Source organism: Leguminivora glycinivorella, chromosome 17 (genome assembly GCF_023078275.1).
Source record: "Leguminivora glycinivorella isolate SPB_JAAS2020 chromosome 17, LegGlyc_1.1, whole genome shotgun sequence".
In the NCBI taxonomy this organism is placed as follows: domain Eukaryota; kingdom Metazoa; phylum Arthropoda; class Insecta; order Lepidoptera; family Tortricidae; genus Leguminivora; species Leguminivora glycinivorella.
This window is the reverse complement of record NC_062987.1, coordinates 10494569-10518984: the sequence shown is the minus strand read 5'-3', so window position 1 is coordinate 10518984 and position 24416 is coordinate 10494569. Positions and strand designations below refer to the sequence as shown.

At 35.0% G+C, this 24416-nt stretch overlaps 1 protein-coding gene and 1 non-coding gene across 2 annotated transcripts; both read left to right on the top strand.

Annotated features, from left to right (window-relative positions):
* Nucleotides 1-4197: 4197 nt before the first annotated feature.
* Nucleotides 4198-11279, top strand: LOC125235594. The gene is made up of 6 exons (XM_048142192.1): nt 4198-4276; nt 5063-5226; nt 5921-6130; nt 6287-6683; nt 7333-7671; nt 8008-11279. Exons 1-6 carry the CDS (start codon nt 4198-4200, stop codon nt 8490-8492), a joined length of 1674 nt encoding a protein of 557 aa, XP_047998149.1. The 3' UTR covers nt 8493-11279.
* Nucleotides 11280-21617: 10338 nt separating this feature from the next.
* Nucleotides 21618-21689, top strand: Trnam-cau. The gene has a single exon. It is a non-coding gene; the product is annotated as a tRNA-Met (tRNA).
* The last annotated feature ends 2727 nt before the right edge of the window (nt 21690-24416 follow it).

The following is a 24416-nucleotide window of genomic DNA, read 5'->3' as shown; positions in this document are numbered from 1 at the left end:
AGTGTTTGATGTTACATTAAGGTGTGGAAATGAAATGAATAACTTCTTCTAAATCGGAGTAATTTGACAGTGAGATTTGAGTGATAGGTATAATCAAAATAATAAAGTTATCAAAATTATAACACTTTGAGTTCTCGCGCTTTGTTACACATATTTAAATAACATTTATATAAATTAACATCGGGTAGTTTTGTGGTGTTTACATCTCCGGTGACACTTTGCTGGGACGTCAGTCTTCCGCGACCACGGCCAGTGCAACCTGGCCGAAACGTTGGGAAAAAAGGTAAAATAATGTTAATTAATCGCGTTTGACCTGTATGTGACTTTAAATATTATCAAAATTGTTAACAATTTGTCGCTTATCTTACTTAACAACATGCATGTTGCTTGGAAACGTCAACAAATAATCGTTATGCCTTTGGAGCAGGTTTCACTGAAAGGGTTGTCTTCGTCACGTGTGTATCGCTATTCTAGAAGTTCCTTGATAAACATGGAATTTGATGTCACAGATCAACGTACAAGGAAGTAGTAAAAAAGGAACAATATTCAGTAGGGGAGTTCAGCTTGAGTTCTCGGCAAGCTCAGCCGATTTTCAGCTACCCAACGGAGTTTCGTTCTCATTTTCAAACTACGCTACGTGTTGAATTGTTATGCAACTTTGCGCTTGCATTGAGAAGGGGTATATTAGGTTTCTAGTCCTCGAATTATTTCAAACTAGCTTATGAAATAAACGAAATGGAGGAAAAACAAGTTTTGTACGAAAATCTTAAATTCGCTCTATTTTTAACCGACTTCAAAAAAAGGAGGAGGTTCTCAATTCGACTGAATGTTTATTTTTTTAAACTGTAGTATTGGAATATTTTCAACTGTGGTATCTGCAGGGTTAGTATAACATGATTGGCGCGAGGTATGTCGCCGCAAGATAGACTAGCCGTCCTTATGTCATTAATATGATTAGAAGAAGATGTGTGATCTACCTGGCGGCGACATAGGTACTCTCTCGCCAATCATGTGCTAAGGGTGCAGATATCACATAATCCAATTCTGGCCCTAGATATACTTTATCTTATTGTGAGCACCAAATTTCAGCGCAATCTAGTCAATCGTTCTATGAGAAGGTACTAGTAACTACGTTTGTACGAAGACCCTGAGGCCCTTAAATTGCAGAGTGCAAAAAGAGTCACCTGACAAGAACATTCTTTTCCTAAAGCCTCAATCGAGTTTGATATTCGTCTCCAGAAGGTCATTATGCGCTGTAACATGACACCTCCATTAGTTGCCGACGGTTAAAATGAGACACATATCGGTGTCACTCTTGAGTGCTGTGGGGGATTGATGGAAAACTTTTAGATGATTTTCGTACGAGCTGAGGATACAGACTAAAATTTTGTCTATTATTCCTTGAACTGATTTGAAATTTCACGATTTTTACACATAATTAAAATTGTAATGGGACTTAATCTCATATTTTAAAAAACGGTATTCTAATTTAGGGTTAGAATAAATTTAAAAGTAGATACCTTGGGTGAGAGAATTCACAACCTCTGAATCGATAATCCAGCGCTCTGTCAACTTTACTGAGCCACCAATCATTTGATTTGCTTTTTGTTCAAAGGGAAAAAAACAAGCTTGTCCTTTCGGCTTAAAACCGCATGTATTTTTCAAGACATCAGCACCATATTGACACTCAACTCAAACGATGTCCCTAAACAGGGGATTATGTGTGTACCAAACATTGAGTAAATACAAGCAGGACACAAGCGGGCTGATTTGTTTAAGACCGAACTTTGACTAAGTTCGGCTTGAGACGTATTAAATTGATATATATATCATACATCGCTTTGGGATACACGTTGTGTAATTTGCTTCATTGTGATATCTGTGGCGTGGTGCAGGCAAGCACATAAATAGGGAAAACCAAGGTGATTGACAGTAACTGTTTAGTGAGTCATTATTGAATTGAAATTTTGCACTTGTAATTAAACAAGATTCAGTCACTTATATATGGCATATTGTATACATTTTTGTGAACACGAACCGACTCTTGAAAGTAGGTATTTTTATAATAATAAAATGCTGTTATTCCTTCTTGCATTTATAAATTAGCAAGTTTACGTACTACAGAGTTGCAAGCGTTGTAAGTTTTGTTTCAAATGTTGGCTTGGAAGTTTCTGCTTCGACGCAATCTTGAAAGGTAAACAAAGAAATAACGATAACAACAACGTTTGTATAAAAACACTTTGTATTTCATAATAAAGTCTGCCTGGAAAGTTTTCATTTCGACATTTGAATATTTCGTAAACCCCCGCGAACGATGATGAAATCTACCCAGTTTTCCATAACTACCCATAAATAACTAGAAAACCATAAAAACCGTTATGGCTCGTCTGCATTCCGCACATGTGCATTCGGTTTTTATTCTTTTTTCAACACGCACATGGCGGCCATTTTAAATCCAAATGTAATTGAGAGTTATGGAAATTTCCGGGCATTAATCTGGCGTTTTTGGACGGTGTTTTTACAAAATGTCATATTTGACTTGTTCAGATGATAACTGGTGATATAGATTTTCACGGATAACTCGGTAGGATGCTGTATGAATACCTAGGTATATTAGAACAAGTTCTTTTGTTTGGGTAATTAACCGGGTCCACACAGAGAGAGGCATGTCGCCTCAATGGTGGCAATGCCTCGCGCGGGAAACGTGCTACGAAGACTCGGCCGAGACTGTGCGTGCTGCGTGTGTTTTGCTAAAGCGAGCAACATGCCTCTACGTCTACTTTAGGCGTTTAGCACATTGCCTCGCGAAATGCCTCGCTCTGTGTGGACCGCTATTGGAAGTCAACATCAACTTTGATAGTCCCAGAGTCTATGCTGCTTGTGCAACGGCACCGAAAGTGGCAACTCACATCCATAGGGCAGTCCACCCAAATCCTCCAACCAGAATGTAACGAACTGAAAGTCGAAGTGAAATCATATTTTTATTATGGCGGTCATATAACAAGCTTTCCTATAACATTGTAGATTTTCGCACCAGGTTTCCATGCCCATGGATTAGATGTGGCATCGGATTTTAATCTATGGATTGGAAAGCATTTTGTTTATAATCCTTAGCAATAAATTTAAATTGATTTATTTCGGTTGGCATGTTTTGATTTGCGCTTGAATTATTGCGTTGGTTTCCATCACAGTATTTTGAATGTAAATATGTATTTTGCGAATCCCATTGCATTTAACAGTGTGAAAGGTGAGGTGAGAAACAGATGTATATTGGAACCAAGCTGTAGGTACAAATTTCACTTGTAAAAACTTTTTGGTTTAAAAAGGTGACAGCGATGCACTTTGTCTGATGGTATAAAAAATATAAGTATAGTAATGTAAGTAAGTAGTAGCAAATATAAGTGAATATTTATAAGTAACAACACGCAGAGAAATTGGTGACAAACAGAAGTACTGAATCGAATAGTAAAATGAAGTTACTACGTTTCTAGTTTGAAATACTTGATCCTTGTTATCTCTACGACTAATTATTAATACCTACTAATCATATGTTTCATTATATTATTTTATTAATGTAGCTTACAAAAAAATATAATTGAACAAAAACATCAATAATTATGCAACATGAACAAGAATTATATTAATATGTATATAATGTATTGTAAGTAATAAGAAACATAGATTCGCAATTACTAAATGATCCAGTTACGGTTAATGATTTACAATGTTACTGGTGGACTACGAGTGTGTTTGTAATCAAAACAATAATCTTTTTATTACAACTACATTATTGTTTGCAGTGCATATCGTTCTTAGTGTCATTTAAAATTCGTTTAGTTTGGTTTACCCATTATTTAGTGTTAGGGCTTAACAAGACTATTATAGTAAAAACCACCCCGGAAACAGTAAACGGTACAATGCATGTATTACTCCGTGCTATTCTGTTAGTGTGTTTTAAAATATTTAAAATAATAATGTTACAATAACAATCGAGGTGGTATACATAGCAACGTATCTTGTATTCAAAACTGTGTTTTTGTAAACAAACTCCCGCGCCCCGCCCCGCCACCCGGGCCGGCCCAGCTACAGTCGGCCGGCGGCCATTGTGTTTTCGACCAGCGCTCAGCGATAGTATTGTGGTGAAGTGAATTCAATTTGCTGTGTTTTTGGGCAATTATTTCAAAAAAAATTGACGTGATGTCTGATGACATTGATGAAGACGTCCCACAGTTATTGCAGCAGTGGGGTTTACCTCAATATATTCATACTTTTAAAGGTAAGTTGGTACCATTATCTTAGTATTTAAATAAGCGATTTGATTGATCTGTAGGCCTAGCACATGATTGCCGCGGGAGTATGTCGCCGCGAGATAGATCACACGTCTTCTTCTAACTGTATTAATGACATAAGGACGGGTAGTCTATCTCGCGGCGACATACTCTCGCGGCAATCATGTGCAGACCCTGCTGTTGGCAATATAACACTTTAAGTTCTCGCGCTTTGTACACATATTTAAACGTTTCGGCCAGGTTGCACTGGCCGTGGTCGCGGAAGACCACGCAACCTGCCCGAAACGTTGGGAAAAAAGGTAAAAATAATGTTAATTAATCGCGTTCGACCTGTGTGTGACTTTAAATATGATCTGTTGGCGTTCTTGTACTCTCATAATTATGGCTGATGTAGGTCTTCTTATTGTTGAAGTATTATCCAATTTAAACAAGTAGGGCATAATGACATTAATGACTTTATAAGTTTACAACAAAAAGTCGAAGTGAAGTTTTTCGTGGAATTTCATTATAAACGCGATAAAATTAGTAAGTAGGTTGATACTTTTCTTTACACAGTCATCTCATCTTAATAGGTTTGGCACACAGGTCACCGAATGTATCAGCTCAGCTTCAAAACGTGCGAAATGGATAACTAGTCAATAGGCTTATTTTATACATAATCTAGGTTACCAAGCCAAGTATTCGATTCCCACTAGACCTGAAATTATGCTTTTTGCGTTCGGACTTTCTTGTTTGAGTTATAACTTAAATATATCTTTTTATGATTCTTACAGTAAATGATATAACGATATCGACACTGTCGATGATAGACAGAAGTCTAGCTAAAGAACTAATCCCTTCAATTGGAGATCGCGCCAAATTTCTGAAAAACTTGGACAATTGGAACAAATTAACTAACCCAGAAGAATCCCTAGAAATCAGCAGCTGCAGTTCTGATGTAAGTAGGCTTTATTTTTAACATGTTTTTATTGACTTCACCTGTAACTGTATATGAGTGTGCAAGGGAAATCATCCCACTTTGTTGATTGCTATAAATCCGCTTTGTCAGTTTATCATATCATATAAAGATACAAGTAAATCTGGCCTTAATAGTAACCAACAAAGTGGCACATTTTACTAAACACACATATAAGTATGTACCTAAGTAATGTAATGTTAACAAATATTAGAAGTTAAATTTAGCCAAATTACATCGTCCCATTGATTTGAAAATTTGCAAATGTACAAGTTTTATCGAGCTGATCTGATGATGGCACCAGGAGATAAAGGATTGAACTCTTCAATTTTAGGCTCATTTGATTAGTATTTATGAGTAGGCACATATACCAATAAAGTAAATAAAATAATAAATATAAATAATATTATAGGACAATCTTACACAAATTGACTTAGCCCCACAGTAAGCACATTAGATAAGGTTTGTGTTGTGGGTACCAGACGACGAAATATATATGTATAATGAAGATTATATAGATAAATACTCACATAACTCAGGAACAAATATTTGTTATAAACACACAAATAAATGCCCGTACCTGGATTCGAACTTGAGACCTCCAGCTTCGTAGGCAGGACCTATATACGTATTTAAATAGTAGGTAATGTTAAATACTCATAATTTTATTTTGCAGCCCCCTGTTTTTGTAGATATGCTTAATCCCAAACACAAACAAATAAAGAGTGTGAGTGAATTTCTAACCCCTCTAGACAAGAATAATACCTCTACCCAACTAAATGATTCCAATGTCATTATACTGCCTATCACTGGTGAGGATGAGGAGGCTGGCACTAGTGCGGATCTGGATATGACAATTTGTAATGAAGATGTAGACGTATGTTCGGTAAGATGAATACTTATAAATTAACTATTTGACCTAAAAATAAAACAGATAAAATATTAGAACTAAATTAAATATATGCTTTTAAAAACAAAACTTAATCATAATAACCTACTCAATTAATTTCAAGAATTAATTTGATTTTTGTGTATCTTTCAGCCATTGAAAAGTCTACTTTTAAAATCAAATGAAGGACGAGGCCTGCTAAATTTGTATTCAGAACAAGGCAAACTATCAAATAACGGGCGAAGAAAAGTTTGCAATATAATAATAAAAGATCTAATGCAATCAGATCCAAATAAAAGAATAGACAGTTCACTACTTCTTACAAAAGCACAAGAAATAAAGGAAGTATTCAAAAAGGAAAATATAAGCACTTACTTTATTCCATATATTAATGACACTAAACTTAAAATAAAGAGATGTGCAAAGGGCAAATTATATGACTGTCTTCAAAATAGGCGCCGCGAATTAAGGGAGGCTAAAGTTATTAAAAAGAAAAATTGCAGCAACATCGACAATAACAGCAATGAGCCACTAGAAGTCGTCGAACAAGGCAAGTTTTGAGTTACTTACCTAGGGTTTTATTTTTTTTAATAGCCCAATGTGATCCCACTGTTGGACTATAGCCTCTCCCAAATAGGTTATTAATTGGATTCAACGATAGTATTTTTGCACTTTTTAGGGTTCTGTGCCTCAAAAGGAAAAAAGGACCACTGTGTTGTTTGTCTGACTGTCTTTCTTTGGTCACTTTCTAGCAACTTTAATAACTTGCAACTTCATCATCCTCCTAGTGTTTGTCCCAGCTTTCTGCCACGGTTGAGTAGAACCTAATCCCATGAATTGGCATGGCACTAGTTTTTAACCCCCGACGCAAAAACGACGGGGTGTTATAAGTTTGACGTGTCTGCCTGGCTGTGTGTGTGTCTGTGATATCGTAGCTCCCGAACGGATGAACCGAATTAGATCTAGTTTTTTTTTGAAAGCTGAATTAGTCGGGGCTCGGGAGTGTTCTTGGCCATGTTTCATAAAAATCGGTCCACCATGTCGGGGTATTTAGCCATTTTTTTACATTAATAACTTGCAACTTTTTTTATTAAATTATTAAGTCTTTCTCTCATGTTTTTTAACCGACTTCAAAAAAGGAGGAGGTTCTCAATTCGACTGAATGTTTTTTTTTTTAATAATTTCATGTATCTTTCTAGATGGTGGTGCAGATGAAGATATCCTGTGGCTCCAAAACTGTACAGAACCCTGGCATACAGTGATAGAGAAGTGGCATAAAACATCTAAAAACAGATTGAAGGAAATAGAAACTTCAGAAATGACCATCGGAGCATACATTAATAAATACCCAGTGTTAAAAACGCCGCGCGGGCATGAGCTTCTTATTGAAGATTTCGAATTTTTATACCCATTGTCAGGAAATAAATTGTTTGAAATATTCCCAACAATTAAAAAAAATATATTCAAATTGGCTCTATCTAAAAGCCAAGTTACTGAAGTAAAAGAAATACTGGAACAACTTCAGCTTCTAAACAAAGGTAAGTAAACCTACTAGGTTCTATAATTACCTAGTGTGTTAGATATAAAAACGTAAATTACTTACAATTTGTTTTCTAGTTTTCTAATCCGTACTAATATTATAAATGGGAAAGTGTGTGTCTGTTTGTTTGTCCGTCTTTCATGGCAAATCGGAGCGATGAATTGACGTGATTTTTTTAAGTGGAGATAGTTGAGTTACTTTTTGTCTCTTTCAAACGCGAGCGAAGCCGCGGGCAAAAGCTAGTAGGTAATAAAATGTACGACTTAATTCAAATTATGGTTATAAGCTATATTTAAATAACGTAATATTTAAGTAAAGTCTTATTTTTTTTTAGATGATGAAAATTACGAGGAAATTGAATCAATATTAGCATTCATGCTTTTGCCGCTGCTACTGGGAAACCCATCACACAGGACGAAAAAACAAGTGTGGCGGCCATCCAAAGCTGAAGTGAAGGATGGCTTCGTTACACACGTGCTGAGACCAATGGACGTGCAGGACGCAATAGCCCACCGGCGTGAGAAATATTTAAAGTACAAGTTAACGCTCCAACCCGTAATTGTGATTGTTGGTTCTTCTTATATGGACATACAAAAATACTATGTCGTAGTTAACGATTTATTTTACGAAACGAATTCAATTTTAAAAGCAGTGGATACATGTTTTAAAATTTTCCACTCTCTTCACTGTCAATATCCGACAGAGAGTGTGTGCGTGTGGAACTTCTTACAACTAGGACTATACCAGTTAAAAACAAAGTGGGACAAAACCTATAGCACTGTTAATGCTTTCATTACTGATCTGGACATTGATCTTTAACAATTTAAACAAATACTTATTTAATAAAAAAAACCTGTTATAATGCCTAAATGTTTTGTATGTTCTGTAGATTTGTCAACTTACAAACAATTGTGTACTCACATAACGTTATATCACCAGAAACGGGGCTTACCTTTAAATAATTACATTTGTTTGGAAGATGATTGTAATAGGAAATTTTTTCTCTTTAATTCGTTTAAAAAACATTTAAAGAGTCATCAAAATGAATCAAATTCCTTAGGTACTCATGCCAATGACATATCAACAAATAATTTATTGAGTATAGTCCCTCCAGTGACAAATTCAACTACTTCTGATTTACATTCTATGGAAACTAATAAGTCTGTAGCTAACAGCCCCTGTAGTTTAAATATTAAACCTATGAAAAACATTGAATCAGTTACCAACCCTATAGCCAAGTTTGCTTCATTGTTATATGCCAATTCAGTTATACCGCTTAATGTGGTTCAAGAAATAATGGACAACTTAAGTAACAATATTATTAAGCCTTTACTTGATCCTTCTTCAACGCATGATACCGTAAAAGAGGACTGTTACCGAACTACATATAACAGAATTGCATCTTTAAATGAGTCAATGAAAGATTTTGTATCAGAACATAAGAGGCTGTCTTACTTTAAACGTCATGGTACATATATAGAGCCTCAGGAATATACTGTTGGACAACGACTAGAGACAAAATATGACAGTAATAATCATTGCAATGTTACCACAGTGAAAGCAACAGCAATGCATATTCCTATAAACTTAATACTTAAAAATTTTTTTGAAATGGATGGTGTATTGGAGGAAACGATGCAATTTTTTACAAAAATTCTAAACAGTAATAGTAATTTAGTCCAAAATATAATAAAAGGGTCTGAATGGCAAAAAAAGCTTGCTTTGCATAAAGATAAAATTGTATTTCCTTTGTGTCTTTTCTTTGATGATTACGAAGTTGGTAACGCTTTAGGCAGTCATTCAGGCATACACAAACTTGGGGCTGTTTATATTAGTGTTATGTGTATTCCTCCCCATAAAATATCACATCTAGGTAATATATTTTTATCACTATTGTTCCATTCTTCCGATCGACAAAAATTTGGCAATAATGTTATGTTTGCCCCAGTTATTTCAGATTTAAATAATTTACTAGAAAATGGAATCGAGGTTAATAATTCTGGAAGGAAAACTAAACTTTATTTTGAATTAGCTGTTATTATAGGAGATAACTTGGGTATACATACAATCACAGGGTTTACGGAATCGTTTTCATCCAACTATCCATGCCGTGTATGTAAGATTACTAAAGAAACTATGAGAAAGGCTTATGAATGTGATGAATCTTTGCTACGTACAATGCCCCAATATATGGTAGATGTAGAATTGCAAAATGTTTCTGCTACAGGCATTAAAGATAAATGTGTTTGGCATGAGGTAAAAGGGTTTTCAGTTATAGATCATGTTGGAGTTGACATAATGCATGATCTCTTAGAAGGAGTCTGTAAATACGATATGAGTTTCATTATTTTGAGTTACATTACCGACCTTAAATATTTTTCGTTACAAATTTTAAATAATAGAATAATTTCTTTTAATTACGGACCTGATAGAAGGAATACACCCCCAATCATTACATTAGATCATTTGCAACGCAATACTCTAAAAATGTCAGCAGCAGAAACACTTTGTTTTGTAAGATACTTTGGACTGCTAGTCGGTGACCTGATACCCGGCCATGATGCAATTTGGAATATTTACATTTGTTTGAGAAAGATAATGGACATTGTCATGTCAACTGTCATTACTAAATCAGATTCAGATTTATTAAAAAGTCTTATTTCCGAACATAACTTCTTATATTTGGCATATAGTAAAAAATCCTTAACTCCTAAATTCCATTATCTTACTCATTATCCACAGATGTTAATTAAATTCGGCCCCTTAGTAAATATCTGGTCGATGAGGTATGAAGCTAAACATCGCATATCTAAGTTATATGCAAACGTGACCAATAATAGAATTAATATTTGTAAATCACTTGCTATTAAACATCAACTTCAGTTAAATAATAAGTTTATCAGTAACACCTTCATGAAAGAGTCTGACTGTGGAAGAAAAAAAAGCGTAAGCGATCTGAGAATTACTGAAAATATTGTATGTCAGTTGCAGTTAGAGTTGACAAATTTATATAAATGTAATTGGGTCCAAGTTAACGGAATTAAGTACACTGCTAATATGACGTTAACGTTAGATTTTTATGAAGACAAATTACTACCAAAGTTTGGCTTGATCGAAAATATTTTTATAGCCGATGATTATTTAGTTATTTTTGAGTGTTCTTTGTTTGATACGTTATGTTTTAATGAACATTTATATTGTTTTGATGTAGAATTATTAAGTGATAGAAATACTTATTTTTTTTCCTTAGGAAACATTGCTAGTTACGTGCCAAATAATTTGACACTTAGTGTTAATGGTAAACATTATCATGTTACGCCACGATCTTCAATTTAGATATTTAATATATTTATTGATCTAAATTTAAGACAAATTTTAACTGTATTAAGAAAAAAAATATACTTATAATTTATAACGCTTATAACTAATTCATTTAAGTGAAAAAAGTACAAATTATGTTACTCTGACTGATGTTTGATGAAAACGCTCATTAGAATACTTCTAAGATGTGTAGAAATGATAAGTGGGTGAATCAACTTTTCTTGCCTGTTATTGCCATGGTTACGGTCCCCCGAGTCATGCTGGTTTTATGCAAAATTATGCTACTTAAACTATGCAAATATGCATTTTTATGGTGTTAACAAGCCCTTTCCTTAATTTGCCACCTACAAACATGGACTACATGCATGCTTGCATAATTTCAGTAGCATAATTATGCGTACAACCAGCGTGACTCAGGGGACCGTAACCATGGCAATAATAGGCAATAAAAAGTTGATTTACCCAAGTATAGATATTGCACTAATAATTGTGATGATTATTAAAATAAATGTCATTTTTCTCTGTACATAATATTTTTTTATTTTTGATTCCAGGGAACCTAAACCTATAGAGCCGAAGCGCGTGCGACGCCTTAAAAAAATGCCAATAATCTCAAATTCTATGTTTATATTCTAACACTTGTCGACACTTCTGATACGAGATACGGAGTCTTTGGATAATGTATTGAAAAAGGCATTTTTTTATTACGTCCATACGTTCATACTGCTGGCTCTACATATGGACTGCGTTTTGATGGAGCGCCTGCAATCCAGTGGACTGACAGCACCAACAACGGATCCCTTTTAGGCTTTTAATGGAGAAAATACAGTTTTATTTACTTATAGACAAATAAAATTGGATTTTCGTCTACTAAAAGCCTGCGTGGACCCGTTGGTACTGTAAGTGCACTAGATTGCAGGTTTCATCTAAACCTAGTACCTACTACTGCATACAAAACAATAGGTATAACAATACCTAGGACGCTATCATTACAATGTGTATTGTACTTGTTACAATAAATATAAAGCTAGCGTTGCAATATAAACAGTTATTATTACAGTTCACGTCGTTATGTTACATAAATTAATTAGTAGATACAGCAAAATATTTAGTGAACCCAAAAAAAAATGTGTTTATGTTTACAAGACTGCATAGTAGTCCTTACGATCGATTTAGTAATGTCAACTTGACGTATGGTTACAATTACATTGGTATTGTAACAGGCGCTTTATTTGCCATGTATTGAGTATTATATTGGTTGGTGAGATACAATAATCATAAAGCTAGCGTTGCAATACGAATAGTTATCATTACAGTTCATGTCGTTATGTTACATAAATTTATTAGTAGATACAGCAAAATATTTAGTAAACCCAAAAAAAATTGTGTTTATGTTTACAAGATTGCATAGTAGTCCTTACGATCGATTTAGTAATGTCAACTTGACGTATGGTTACAATTACATTGGTATTGTAACAGGCACTTTATTTGCTATGTATTGAGTATTATATTGGTTGGTCAGTTAAACTTAACATCTAGTTGTCCTTAATAAAACGATGGGTAAAAACAATACCAGAATGGTTTTTGTAAAGTCAACTCACGAGTCTTGCTGTCACGGTTGCAAACAGACGTTCTAGTTATAGTAGCGTTTTTTCTCGTATAGGTAGCCAGATATTTCTCTGCGTGAACGTGAACAAATCTGACGAATGAGGGACGACGGAGGAGGTTCTCATCCTGTTTTAAAAAGAATGTCAAGTATCATTGATCCGTACAGAGTGTTTATTTAGTTACCTGCTTAGTAAAAAAATACTTGACTTTGATCTGTACATGGAAGATATTTTGGGATTTCATGGATGGTCCTTCGTTAAAGTTGCTTAGTATGACCTAAATATCCACATAAATTATGTTGCGGTTGGATAAATAACCACTCTGTATGAAAACGTTAAACCAAAATGTATTAATATTGTCTTCGGTTACCGCGATATTCACTCATGATCATGAACTACGAAAACGGATTAAATCGCGTATAATGAATTAATTAATTGTTTTAACATATTAGTAATGGTATTTTTTTTTAATATTGTAATTGAAATCTATATTATTTATGGTCATGGTTCGTTAATATTTCTTGTATGTGGGGGTTGACCACGAACGCTGTAAAGTGTTCGAAACGTCGGGATGAATTGTAAATTCATTATAAGTACGCGATTTAATTCCTTTCCATAGTTTTATTTCAAAATGTATTAATTCAAAAGAAACCCCTAAAACTTTAAGCCCCCGATCTCCTTTCCACTCTGTAGATAGTTGTAAACACGTTATTACATCGGCGACACTGTCCAGACGCAGTTAACCCCCCGGCTGCCATAACTCACCTTTGCAAACGCAATTAACCCGTTAGGTGATAACACTTCGCTGCACAATGCTCTTTGTGGTGCAATTTTGAATACTATAGGATAATGCTATGACAGATACAGAGTATAAATATTCGTAATGTTCCATTCTTGATCACTTACCTACACTATATGTATACCTACATACCAGTGGCGGAGCGTTGATACAACTCGATTCCCAATGGGTTCCCAAAAATTCTCTAGTAGCTGTAGAAGTCCATACAAAACAGGTTCCAAAAACCCCTCCGGCTTTACCAACGAAAATTTTCACGCCCCGCCACTGCGTACATACATACATACATACACTCTCACTTTAAACTCACGCCTGTATTCCTAAAAGAGGCAGGCAGAGCACATGAAATTGTTCAAGTTTCAGTATCTACCACTTTTAGCAATTAAATAAGGGGTTGAAGGAAAACGTAATACAGGTAATTAATAGTAATCTTATTTAAGTATACATAATTATTTATTCGCTTATTGATTTCTAGAAGAAGATACTGAGACTAAAATAAATCCACACATAATCCTCTATCTCAACATACTCCCCCTTACCCATATTACCGTGATTGCTCCTGATAGACCCTGTCCAATAACCCATTGCTTCCACTCCGCATCATTCAAACCATGTAACTTACTACAGGAACACATACCCAGTATAACTAGGACTACAACTTTCATAACACTGTCCTCTAGTGGCAAAGAAAAGAAGGCGAGAGAAATGTACGCGGGAGATCAGCGTATACTGGTGCCTATAACAAATGACCAGTGTAACTTGAGCTCTTGGTTTTCCGCAGTGTGAAGATGGTTGCAAGTAGTTTCTAAAGCAGTGATTTGTGTGCAAGGTCAGAGTAGAATGGTCGTTGGTGGTCACTGGCTTGAAAAGTCGTGATAATGCGCTTGAGTTATGGATGCACATGCTGTGTTAATTCGGAAGTGCCAGTTTAAGCATGACCTCGATGTATATGACAAGTGTATGTAGTGAGGGGTACATTTATATTGGTTGTAATATAGCGTGAAGAATAAGGTGGGATATCTTATCCGTCGTATAATGGACGGTCATTAGGGGATGGTAATGAAGCGAAATTCACATTTGCTTCTGTTTGAAGTTTGTGGATTATCTAAGACTTACCTATGCAAGATAAATCGAGGGAGTGAACTACGAAATGATCGTATTAATATTTATATAGGTACGATTATGCAGAATGTTATTTATAGCTAGCAACTTTTTTCTTAATTAGGTATTCGAGAGAGTAAAGATTTTTAGTATTCAAATGCATTATATAATTAGTTTAGTTACATAGCCCACTTACTGTTGCAGTGTTATCCTTTATTGCGATCGTACCACAATAATATATAATAGTATCGGATCGTACCCGAATTATGCCACAGGAGTGTCATAGCGATACAACATCAATCTGTCAGCGTCAAAAATGAACTTTTCCTGTAAGAAACGTCACTTGTGACAGATTTTGGCAACGTATCGCTGTGACATCCCTGTGTCATTGTTAGAATATGGCCGTTTTTCTAAACAATTTTTTTACTAATATCTAACTCTATTTAAAAATTCTTGTCTGTTAGTTACTGCAACTAATCACAAAATTAAAATTTTGACCGCGACAGTGTGGACCAATTTTCATAAAACATGGCTAATAACACTCCCGACTAACTCAGCTTTCAAACAAAAAAAAAACTATCTAAATCGGTTCATCCGCTCCACAGACAGACAAAAACATAGACAGACAGACAGACACGTCAAACTTATAACACCCCGTCGTTTTTGCGTCGGGGGTTAAAAACGAGGGCAGACGTTTCCCAAACAAGCTCGGTAAAGTAAAAACGCGTATGTCGGTCTAACACCTCTAATGGTACATCCCGCAAAGCCGAGATAAATCTCCCCACATTAGCCCACGCCTGGGCACGGGACAGGTGTTGTTTTTGCCGGAAATTGGGGCCACTCTCATTTTGCATTACTTTGATACATGCAGCGAGGATAGCATTATGCTAAAGGTAAAAATGTATTTGGTACGGTTCTTATTTAAATACCTAATAGGTACCTATATTTATTTAACTACAAAAAATAAACATGGAACAGAAAACTTGACAGATACCTGTACAAAAGCATACGATGCTAAAATTTATTTATTATTTATAATTGTATGTAAGGAAGGTGTTGGAGGTCAAAACTAAGAGCGTAGCCGTGTTTGCATAGAAAATCGGCCCTTTCGCCAAATGTTCACTGTAATTTTTTTTTAAAGAGCTCTCATGACAAATATTATTTACTGTAAGTTTGAGGTTTCTATCTTTTTTATTTTCTGAGATATGATTTTTTTATTAATTTACATAATATCTAGGTACTTCATACTAGAAAATGGAATAATAAAGGATACTACTCATACTGCAAACGAGCTACACAGTAAATAGGTCAATTTTAGTCGCAAACCTCTTTATTATTAACAATATTGGTACTGGAAGATTGCATTCATAAGGGTATTATATGAGATGTCAATGTCATGTTTTAATTGTTTATTACTTAGATGCTAGAGAAAACGATCGGTCAAAATCAACTGAGTAATCTATTTACATAAAATTATATACAAACAAATCAGCACCACACACGCTGCAAAAAATATCATCCATCTGTCTTAGGTATGGATTGCCCCAAAAAGAATATTCTTGCCCACATGTTTGGCATCTTGTAATGGGTTCCACTTCTTCATCATTCAGGTTGATATCCCAATCCGGAATCACATCAAAAAATAACGCAACTGACATGACACGTGGTAATCCGAGCGACCAAATCTTTGTTTTTATGTTTTGAATCTGAAAAAAGAACATTTATAAGATACATACGCAGGTCTATTACAGTAAATTAATATAGTCGGTGGATAGACTACATTTTATGGACAGACGTACGCTGATCAACCACGGTGTGTCGTCATCAAATTCTTTAGTCAGAAAGTCAGGCAGAGATTTCAATATTGTGGCAAATGCCATTGAAGCCAGAGATTTTGGTTGATATTTCATTTTTCAGGAACAATATCACAGATGACGCACTACACTACCTATTTTTCTTCTAAGCAAATAATATTGACGGTTAATCGTCTTTTCTCAAATATACATTTTTTTTTAACCAAATGGCTTTATGAAAAATACCAACCAGTCTTCGTCGCTATCGGAATTAATAATGACATTAAATCCGTTTTTGAATAAAGTCATTAACTTTTCAGCTGGTCGTGGAATTTTGGACAAAAATCGCCCGTGGGATAAATAATATACAACGGCTGCTACGTGCGAGCAACAGCCAACCGTTCGCAATCCATTTGCACATTCACAATAATATTGTGCGATACTGTTTACTTCATTAATGCTTGGTATATACTGAATGAAGCACCTATACACTTTTCTAGAAAAATGGCGGGACGGAACTTGTACTTTTAATATATTTGAATTCTCTTTCACGTATTGCATTTTTAAAGTGTTGTCTTCATTTAGCATCTCAGCTAAGTAGGAAACTGCCTGTCCCAGTTGGTACGTTCCAGTGTAAAGTTGTTTTAAGTCAGTCACGGACAGTTCAGGAAAATCTAAAATTGATTCCGAATCTACGCTTTCGAAAGGAAGTCTCTTACGAAGCCACCCTTTTTCCTCGACTTGCAATGCCAATGCATTTTCTTCATTATTTTTCAAAATCATCCTTTCTAATATTTCTCCAGTCATAGTTTCGTCTGATATTAATCTTTTACCGAATGCATTCAAAAGATAGGAAGATATCCTATAATAACTCTTTATTTTTGGAACCATTTTATTATCTAAAACATTTGAAAGAAGTTTGTTTTTCTCTTTTAACATGCCGTGTACAGTCTCTACAACCCATCGCACTTTGGTAACACGCCTGGATTCGTTTGCTTCTTGCGATGTCAGTTGTTTCCGTTTTCCCTTTAGTGAAGGCATAAAAACCCGATAACCTTTTGACTCTAGGTAAGCAACGACATCACGGAATCCCCTGTCGAGAACGAACACATCTCCCTCTTTCAATAGACGAGATAAACCATTTGGTTCGTCTATAACTGTACGCATGATTTCTGCATCATTAATATTGGCTAAATACGGGCCAAGCATGTCAACAATGAAACCATCAGTAGTGCAAACCGTGAATGGTTTACACAATGGTGTTTTCTTCTGTCCAGAAAAAGATTTACGCTGGTATTCATTATTGCTACTTTTTTCATGCCGAGCATAGGTACCATCGCAAATAAGTATGAGGCAATTGTCTGCGTTCAGGAGCTTTTTAGCTATTTCTGTAGTATGATTTTCAATCAGGTATTCCCTTTTGTGTACATTTGATCCAAATTGAAGTGGCATAATGTCCTTTTCGAATGAGTGTATAACACTATCTGAATAGTCAGATATAGCTTGTTCTCTTTCGAGACCCAGAAGTGTGCTGGTCAATTTATTCGATGCTCCTGTTCGTAGCTTTGTTAAAAATGCTACAAGTGCCTGCAACACAGACCGTTGAGAATTATTATGCATTGATATCAACATATTTTTTAGAGAAATAATATTTTCCCAAGTTAAACCAGTCAAAATAAGGATCTGTTTCTCTGGAATAGATTGATCGTCGATCGCATCAAATACTGAGGCTTTACATTTAATGCTCATATGTTCGAACAATTCTGTCACTTCAGTCTCTTTAAGTGAACACTTGCTAGAGTGAATTCTGAGGGAATGCAAATCATCTTCATAAATACGATCTTTAATTATATGAGAAGAGCAACACCTATTCTTGCTTGGAATGTAAATCATAGTTTTTTCAAACGCATCCAGTCTGGCTTTTTTAGATATAATTTTCAAGTTTGACTTCTTCCCACAAATAAAACAGTACCCATGTGAAGAAACGGTCCGTTGAATTGCCAACTCAACATAATCTTCATGAACGTCTGTACTTGTTGAATGTGTAGGTACAACAAAAGTGGTGTCATCCATTGATGAACTAGACGAACTAGATATGCGATCAAAGCTTATACTTGTACTTGTATTTGGCTCAGGTAGCACTGGCGTATTACTACGTACACGATATGCTTTCGTTCGGCATCTACACCGTGTCCAATAAGTTTGAATACAGCACAAATAGCCAATAAAACAAAATGAACAAATAGTTACTACATTATTATTATATTTTATGAATGGCACTCTTATTTACTACATTCACAACAAATGTTTTGGAATAACTCCAGCATTAACTTGTTTACCAGCCTCAAACGCTTCTCAAACGGATCACACGCGGCACGCACCGTTTTCTTCACATTTCATCCCAAATACTCTCGATAACCTTTTTGAAATGATCTAGGTTTATGATTTTATAAAAATTTAGTCTTCAAAGCATGTATGACCATACAAAATAGTCTAATACGCCTAAACCTGGAGACCTGGGTGGCCACTCATGTTTCGGATAAAAAACTGCCAAATTAGTCTGAAACTACGCTAGAATACCATTTGCCGAATGTGCTGGAGGTGCGTCTTGTTGGGACACATGATACTCATTCCCAAGCATCCTTTTTAACTTTAAGGCATTTTTTTCTCCAAAACCTTGGTTTTAAAGAAAAAAACGTTGATTTTAACGCTTTTATCTGTAAGTACTGAAGGTAGTTTACCTCGCTTACATACTGCATCCCACACCTGGGCCGATGGTGAGCTCTGGAACCTAGGCACATTTTTCTAGTTGCCCGGAACGTTATCTATCCTCGGTACCCATAATAGTTTATTTTGGACACGTGGCGTCTGTTTTATCACATACAGATTCTCCTTATAAAAAATAACTCGTCACCTGCGTGCCGAGCAAGTATTTTGTTGGCACTTTACCTCTTTGTTTTTCTTAGACACTTCGGAAATTTCATGTACTTTGTGCTTGTATTTTATTAAGAGGAATATACTCTTTAGTTTAAATAAGAATTTGATGGCCTGTGATCCCTATATCTTTAGAACTGAGGTAAAATGTGAGTATTCGGACTTATTGGACACGGTGTAGGACAGATTACATCGCCGATACAAAACGCCTGTGTCGGCGATAAAAACTTCGAATAAAACGTCAGGTCTTCTGCTGTAATTACTTTCCTTTTCCCTCTAGTTTTATTTAAGTTTTTAGCACAATTAGCACATTTCCTAGTAGGTGTCACTTTTGGTGTCATGATATTATTGGTATCAATTATTTAAAGTCCGTAAATTGCTACTATTGCTGCAAAACAATGATAAGTAATCTAATCGAAACCGCATTAAATGCTTTCATAACAGCTTGACATTAACATTGACATCTTATGTAATACCCTTATGAATGCAATCTTCCAGTACCAATATTGTTTGTTAATAATAAAGAGGTTTGCGACTAAAATTGACCTATTTACTGTGTAGCTCGTTTGCGGTATGAGTAGTATCCTTTATTATTCCATTTTCTAGTATGAAGTACCTACTGGATTATTTTGAAAAAAATATATGTTGCAGGCCTTTATATAAGCAATTACTTGACAAAGAACTGTAGGTGTCGCTTTTCTAAAAAGCGAGAAAAAAAATACTGAAGTTTTGTTTCCTACTTTAAGCCAAGATTTTTTTCGGCACTATTAAATATTATTGCTAGAACATGTGAGTCATTACATGTATATTATTGTCCCAAAAGTTCAAGTGAATCGCTTTAGCCAATGTTGAAAAAAATGGATATTATGTAAATTAATAAAAAAATCATATCTCAGAAAATAAAAAAGATAGAAACCTCAAACTTACAGTAAATAATATTTGTCATGAGAGCTCTTCAAAAAAAAATTACAGTGAACATTTGGCGAAAGGGCCGATTTTCTATGCAAACACGGCTACGCTCTAATTTAGGGTTATCGCGCCGGCCAAGTAAGTAAGTATTATAAAATATTTGTCTATAATATTTTATTCTTATGTGATTTATCAAAACCAGGCTAACCTTTCTTACTTTAAACCCCATGACTAATGATCAGGTCGTTTATAACATAATATAAAAGGTGCAGCTTATTCAAGCATACCTAATAGGAATGATTTATTTTACAATATCGACATTAAACGTTTTGGTTAGAATTTTTAAAGTACATAACAAAAACATAACTTTTTAAGTTTAGCATTGCATTACAAACCAATATATATGTAATAAGCTTTAAACATAGCAGTACTGAAATACACTTCTTGGCTCTCCACAGCATAAACCCGTTCGCGTTAAAATGACGTAGTGTGCCACATCCGGGCAGAAACCCTCATTGTGTAGTTGTAGTTGACCATTTAAGAGAAGGGTCTAACCGACCTGGGCTGTCGTAAAAATGAGGATTCCCATCTCATGGTGACGGATAACATTTTATACTACTTGATAAGTTTATACTGAGTATACTGCAACATAAATATCTTTTCCCCTCACTAGCTCGGAAACACGTGTTTTGTCCTTTAATATCAGCGGGTAAAAACGCATTTTATCCACTAGTGGGTAAAGTAATTTGACCTTGAATAAAGTCAAATTAACTGCTTTAAAATTGATAAAAGTAGGTGAATCTAGTAATAAAGATGATTTACCACCTGTGGAACTACTGGAAGCAGTGATAAATGCATTTTTTGCGTTGTAGTTTCCTCGGTATAGTGAGGGGAAAAGTTTTGTGTTACACTCGGGGGCAAATGTATTTTACTTCTCGTGTGTTAAAAAACTCGCAAGTTCAGGATTCTATTCTCGAACCACTCGCTTCGCTCGTGGTTCAACTATAGAATCCTTTCACTTGCTCGTTTTTTAATTCCACACTCGGCGTTAAAATACAACTTTGCCCCCTTGTATAACAAATAACTATTACACAAATACTGAATTATATTTTCATTTGGCAAGTTGAATATAGATAATTTTCATACAACCAATAAATGCGAACTAATAACGCGTAACATGCGTGTAGCTGATTCTTTACAAGATCTTCCGGAAAATAACTGACTCAAAATGTAACAATTTATCACAAAAAATATGCAATAAAAGACTTTAGCGTTGATCAGAATATGATACTAAAATAAGTACTGGGTATTAAATAGTATTATTTACATAAAAGTTGCTTTATCATCTAAATGAGAAAAAAACGCGTGTTAGATGATGTAATACATCGCAATAGCGGCGCGGCTCGAGGCGATGACGTCACGCCGTTAGAGCCTTGTCATCGTTCACTGTAAGCGGACGGTAATTTCGCCCGATCGTTTATAGAGCAGAGTGGCGCAGTGGAAGCGTGCTGGGCCCATAACCCAGAGGTCCGTGGATCGAAACCACGCTCTGCTATAAATCTTTTTGTTTTTTTTTCTTTTTATTTTATTAATATGTATGTATTTATATACATATTATGTTTCTTTGTAGTTGTATTATAATTTAGATTTTCCTTTTTATTCTTGATTTAGACATAAAACTTTTTTACTTTGTCGGTAGCTACATCTATACATAAACATGTAAGTAATATTAAAGATATCTCATTAATGGTGATATTAGTAATGTAGTTTAGTTGTATCGAATGTAATAGGAATAGGTATAATATGCCTCCTATTATACCTATTCCTATTACACTACTACTAATAATATATAACATCAAGGGCCAGATGCAGAAGGCGGTGATCTTGGACACGGCGCGGATAGTCCGACGGTTCTTCTCTCTGCAGCCCTAACCACCGGCAACCGGCGGCACCCTAGGTTAGGTTTTTTATAATGTGTTTATATATTTTGTATTGTTTTGTAAGTGGTTTTGTATTTTACTTTTATAATCATATTATAAAAAAACCTAGCCTAAAAGTTAAAATAAATAAATTAAGAGAATATAACATCAAAATATATAATAAGCAAGAATATAAGTATGATTTTTTATTTTGCATAAAATCATTGTTTTTCTTATATTTTGGAATTTATTAAAATTATTAATATTACTTTAGACTTCAAAATGTTCAAACTCAAAAGTTACTTTTGAGAAACATCTTAATAGTATTTTTCAGTACTGATGGTGTTTTTTTTACGCACTAGTGCGAGAAGTGGTTCATTATATGTCAGGTCGAAACTTCGGAGGTCCATCTGTACTGAAAAACGTCGTTCGATACACGTGCGAAAAGGAAGTTCGTAACTCGTGTCGATTTAAAACACTCCCTTCGGTCGTGTTTTAATTTATCGCCACTCGTTTCGAACTTCCTCTTTTTCGCACTTGTATCGAAATGTACTATTGTAGTAACACGTTTAAAACTTTTTCAGTACAGATGGTGTTTTTATTACGCACTAGTGCGAGAAGTGGTTCATTATATTCTAGGTCGAAACTTCGTTGTGATATCTGTACTGAAAAACGTCGTAAGATACACGTGCGAAAAGGAAATTCGTAACTCGTGTCGATTTAAAGCACTCCCTTCGGTCGTGTTTTAATTTATCGCCACTCGTTCCGAACTTCCTTTTTTACGCACTTGTATCGTAATGTACTATTTTTTCTTTTTACTAGCCTGGTGTAGTCTTTTACTGCTGGGCAAAGGCCTCCTCTCGCTTCTTCCACTCAACCCTGTCACGTTTAATACTTACCCACGATAAATATTAAAAGGGTTCAAAATCATAACATATATAACATGTTTAAGTCAGTTTTACGTTAAAAGAATCCGTAAGTACCTAGTTGATATATTGGAGAATTTCACATGTGTAGTACGGGTTACTCTCCGCAGACGAAAACAGCAAACTTATCTCAGTCGGTTTATTTACAAGATTAACTTTTACATACAAAGACTTTAAGAGTGACGTGACCACTGTGACGTCAGCAGGCGTTTCGACGGAGACACCGCACCGCTATCACAGTAGATGGCAAGATTAGTATTAGAAGGTGTTCAAGAGCTTGAATGCAGCCAACCAAGTACTAATCTGCTCCTAGCTAATTACATCGATTGGTAAAATGCAGCCCGGTAGTCATGATTCTACGTCGACACATCGTTAGCGCGTTCTATCTCGGAGGTGGCGCCATCTCTTGAGGAACTTGTGTACTACACATGTAAATTATTTCATAAGTATTTGATCATTACGCTTCTTCGCTTCATACAAATCTTAGCTATTTCTCACAGCTTCAATTAAAATACAATAACAATATATCAAGCTACACAGTTAGCTAGTTACTAGCTAAGCTGTTTAGCTAAGCTGATTGTTCCAAGCTGCTGTTAGTGTTACGTTAACAGCTCTAAATCTCGGTTACTACTTAGTACTATCTACTATTACTAGCTATTAGAAATTCAATGCGAATACCGTAAATGATTGAAAACTTGGTAATATTGTAACCTATATTTTAGTATGTATTATGTTACGAAAACGTAAAATAAATACAACTTTTTCATCCCGAGGTGCCAGTATGGTATTTATGTTATATGGCCCTTACATGATTAAGTGAAGTGAAGTGATTGGTCATGTTTTTTGAAAAAATGTTAAGGCGTTGATATTCAAATATAGACAAAGAATCTAAGGAAGTAAAGTATTTATTAATTCTTTTTATTTTTAGCATAAACTTGTAAACATTTTTGTTTTATTGAATATCACAGAGAATGTCACAAAACACCCTTAAATTTCTCCCATTTTTACATCCAAAAGAAACATTTCAAATCCCTATTTGTTACGTTTCCATAGCTAGCACATATTTCAGTGCCGCAGATGTTCCTTTGCCGGCGACATTTTTTTACGCTAATTGCCAACACTGCAAAAACCATACTCTGGTTTGGTGAGCCGCCAACCACTCTTCGTTAAAATACCAGGTTGTATATACACAACACAACAACCGTATTAAGATAGCATAAAGTCTGTATTAGTGAGGAATGTCTGTATGAGTAAATTTGCAAATCTACGCAAAATACCAACTTATTTTTTGCTTATCATACTAACTGTATTACTCGTATCGAAGAGTGATTTTCCTCATTTTTTGTATTAGTTAGTTTGTAAATTCGGTAATGTTCACTATGGAGTAACGATATTAATAAAATGAATTGATCGAATGCAATGAACATTGTTATTGCG

Excerpts from the sequence above, each read along its gene's own strand:
- LOC125235594 (XM_048142192.1), top strand. The coding sequence starts at position 4,198 with ATGTCTGATGACATTGATGAAGACGTCCCACAGTTATTGCAGCAGTGG. Across the intron at positions 6,684-7,332 it reads ACTAGAAGTCGTCGAACAAG|ATGGTGGTGCAGATGAAGAT; the intron begins GCAAGTTTTGAG and ends GTATCTTTCTAG. Across the intron at positions 7,672-8,007 it reads ACTTCAGCTTCTAAACAAAG|ATGATGAAAATTACGAGGAA; the intron begins GTAAGTAAACCT and ends ATTTTTTTTTAG.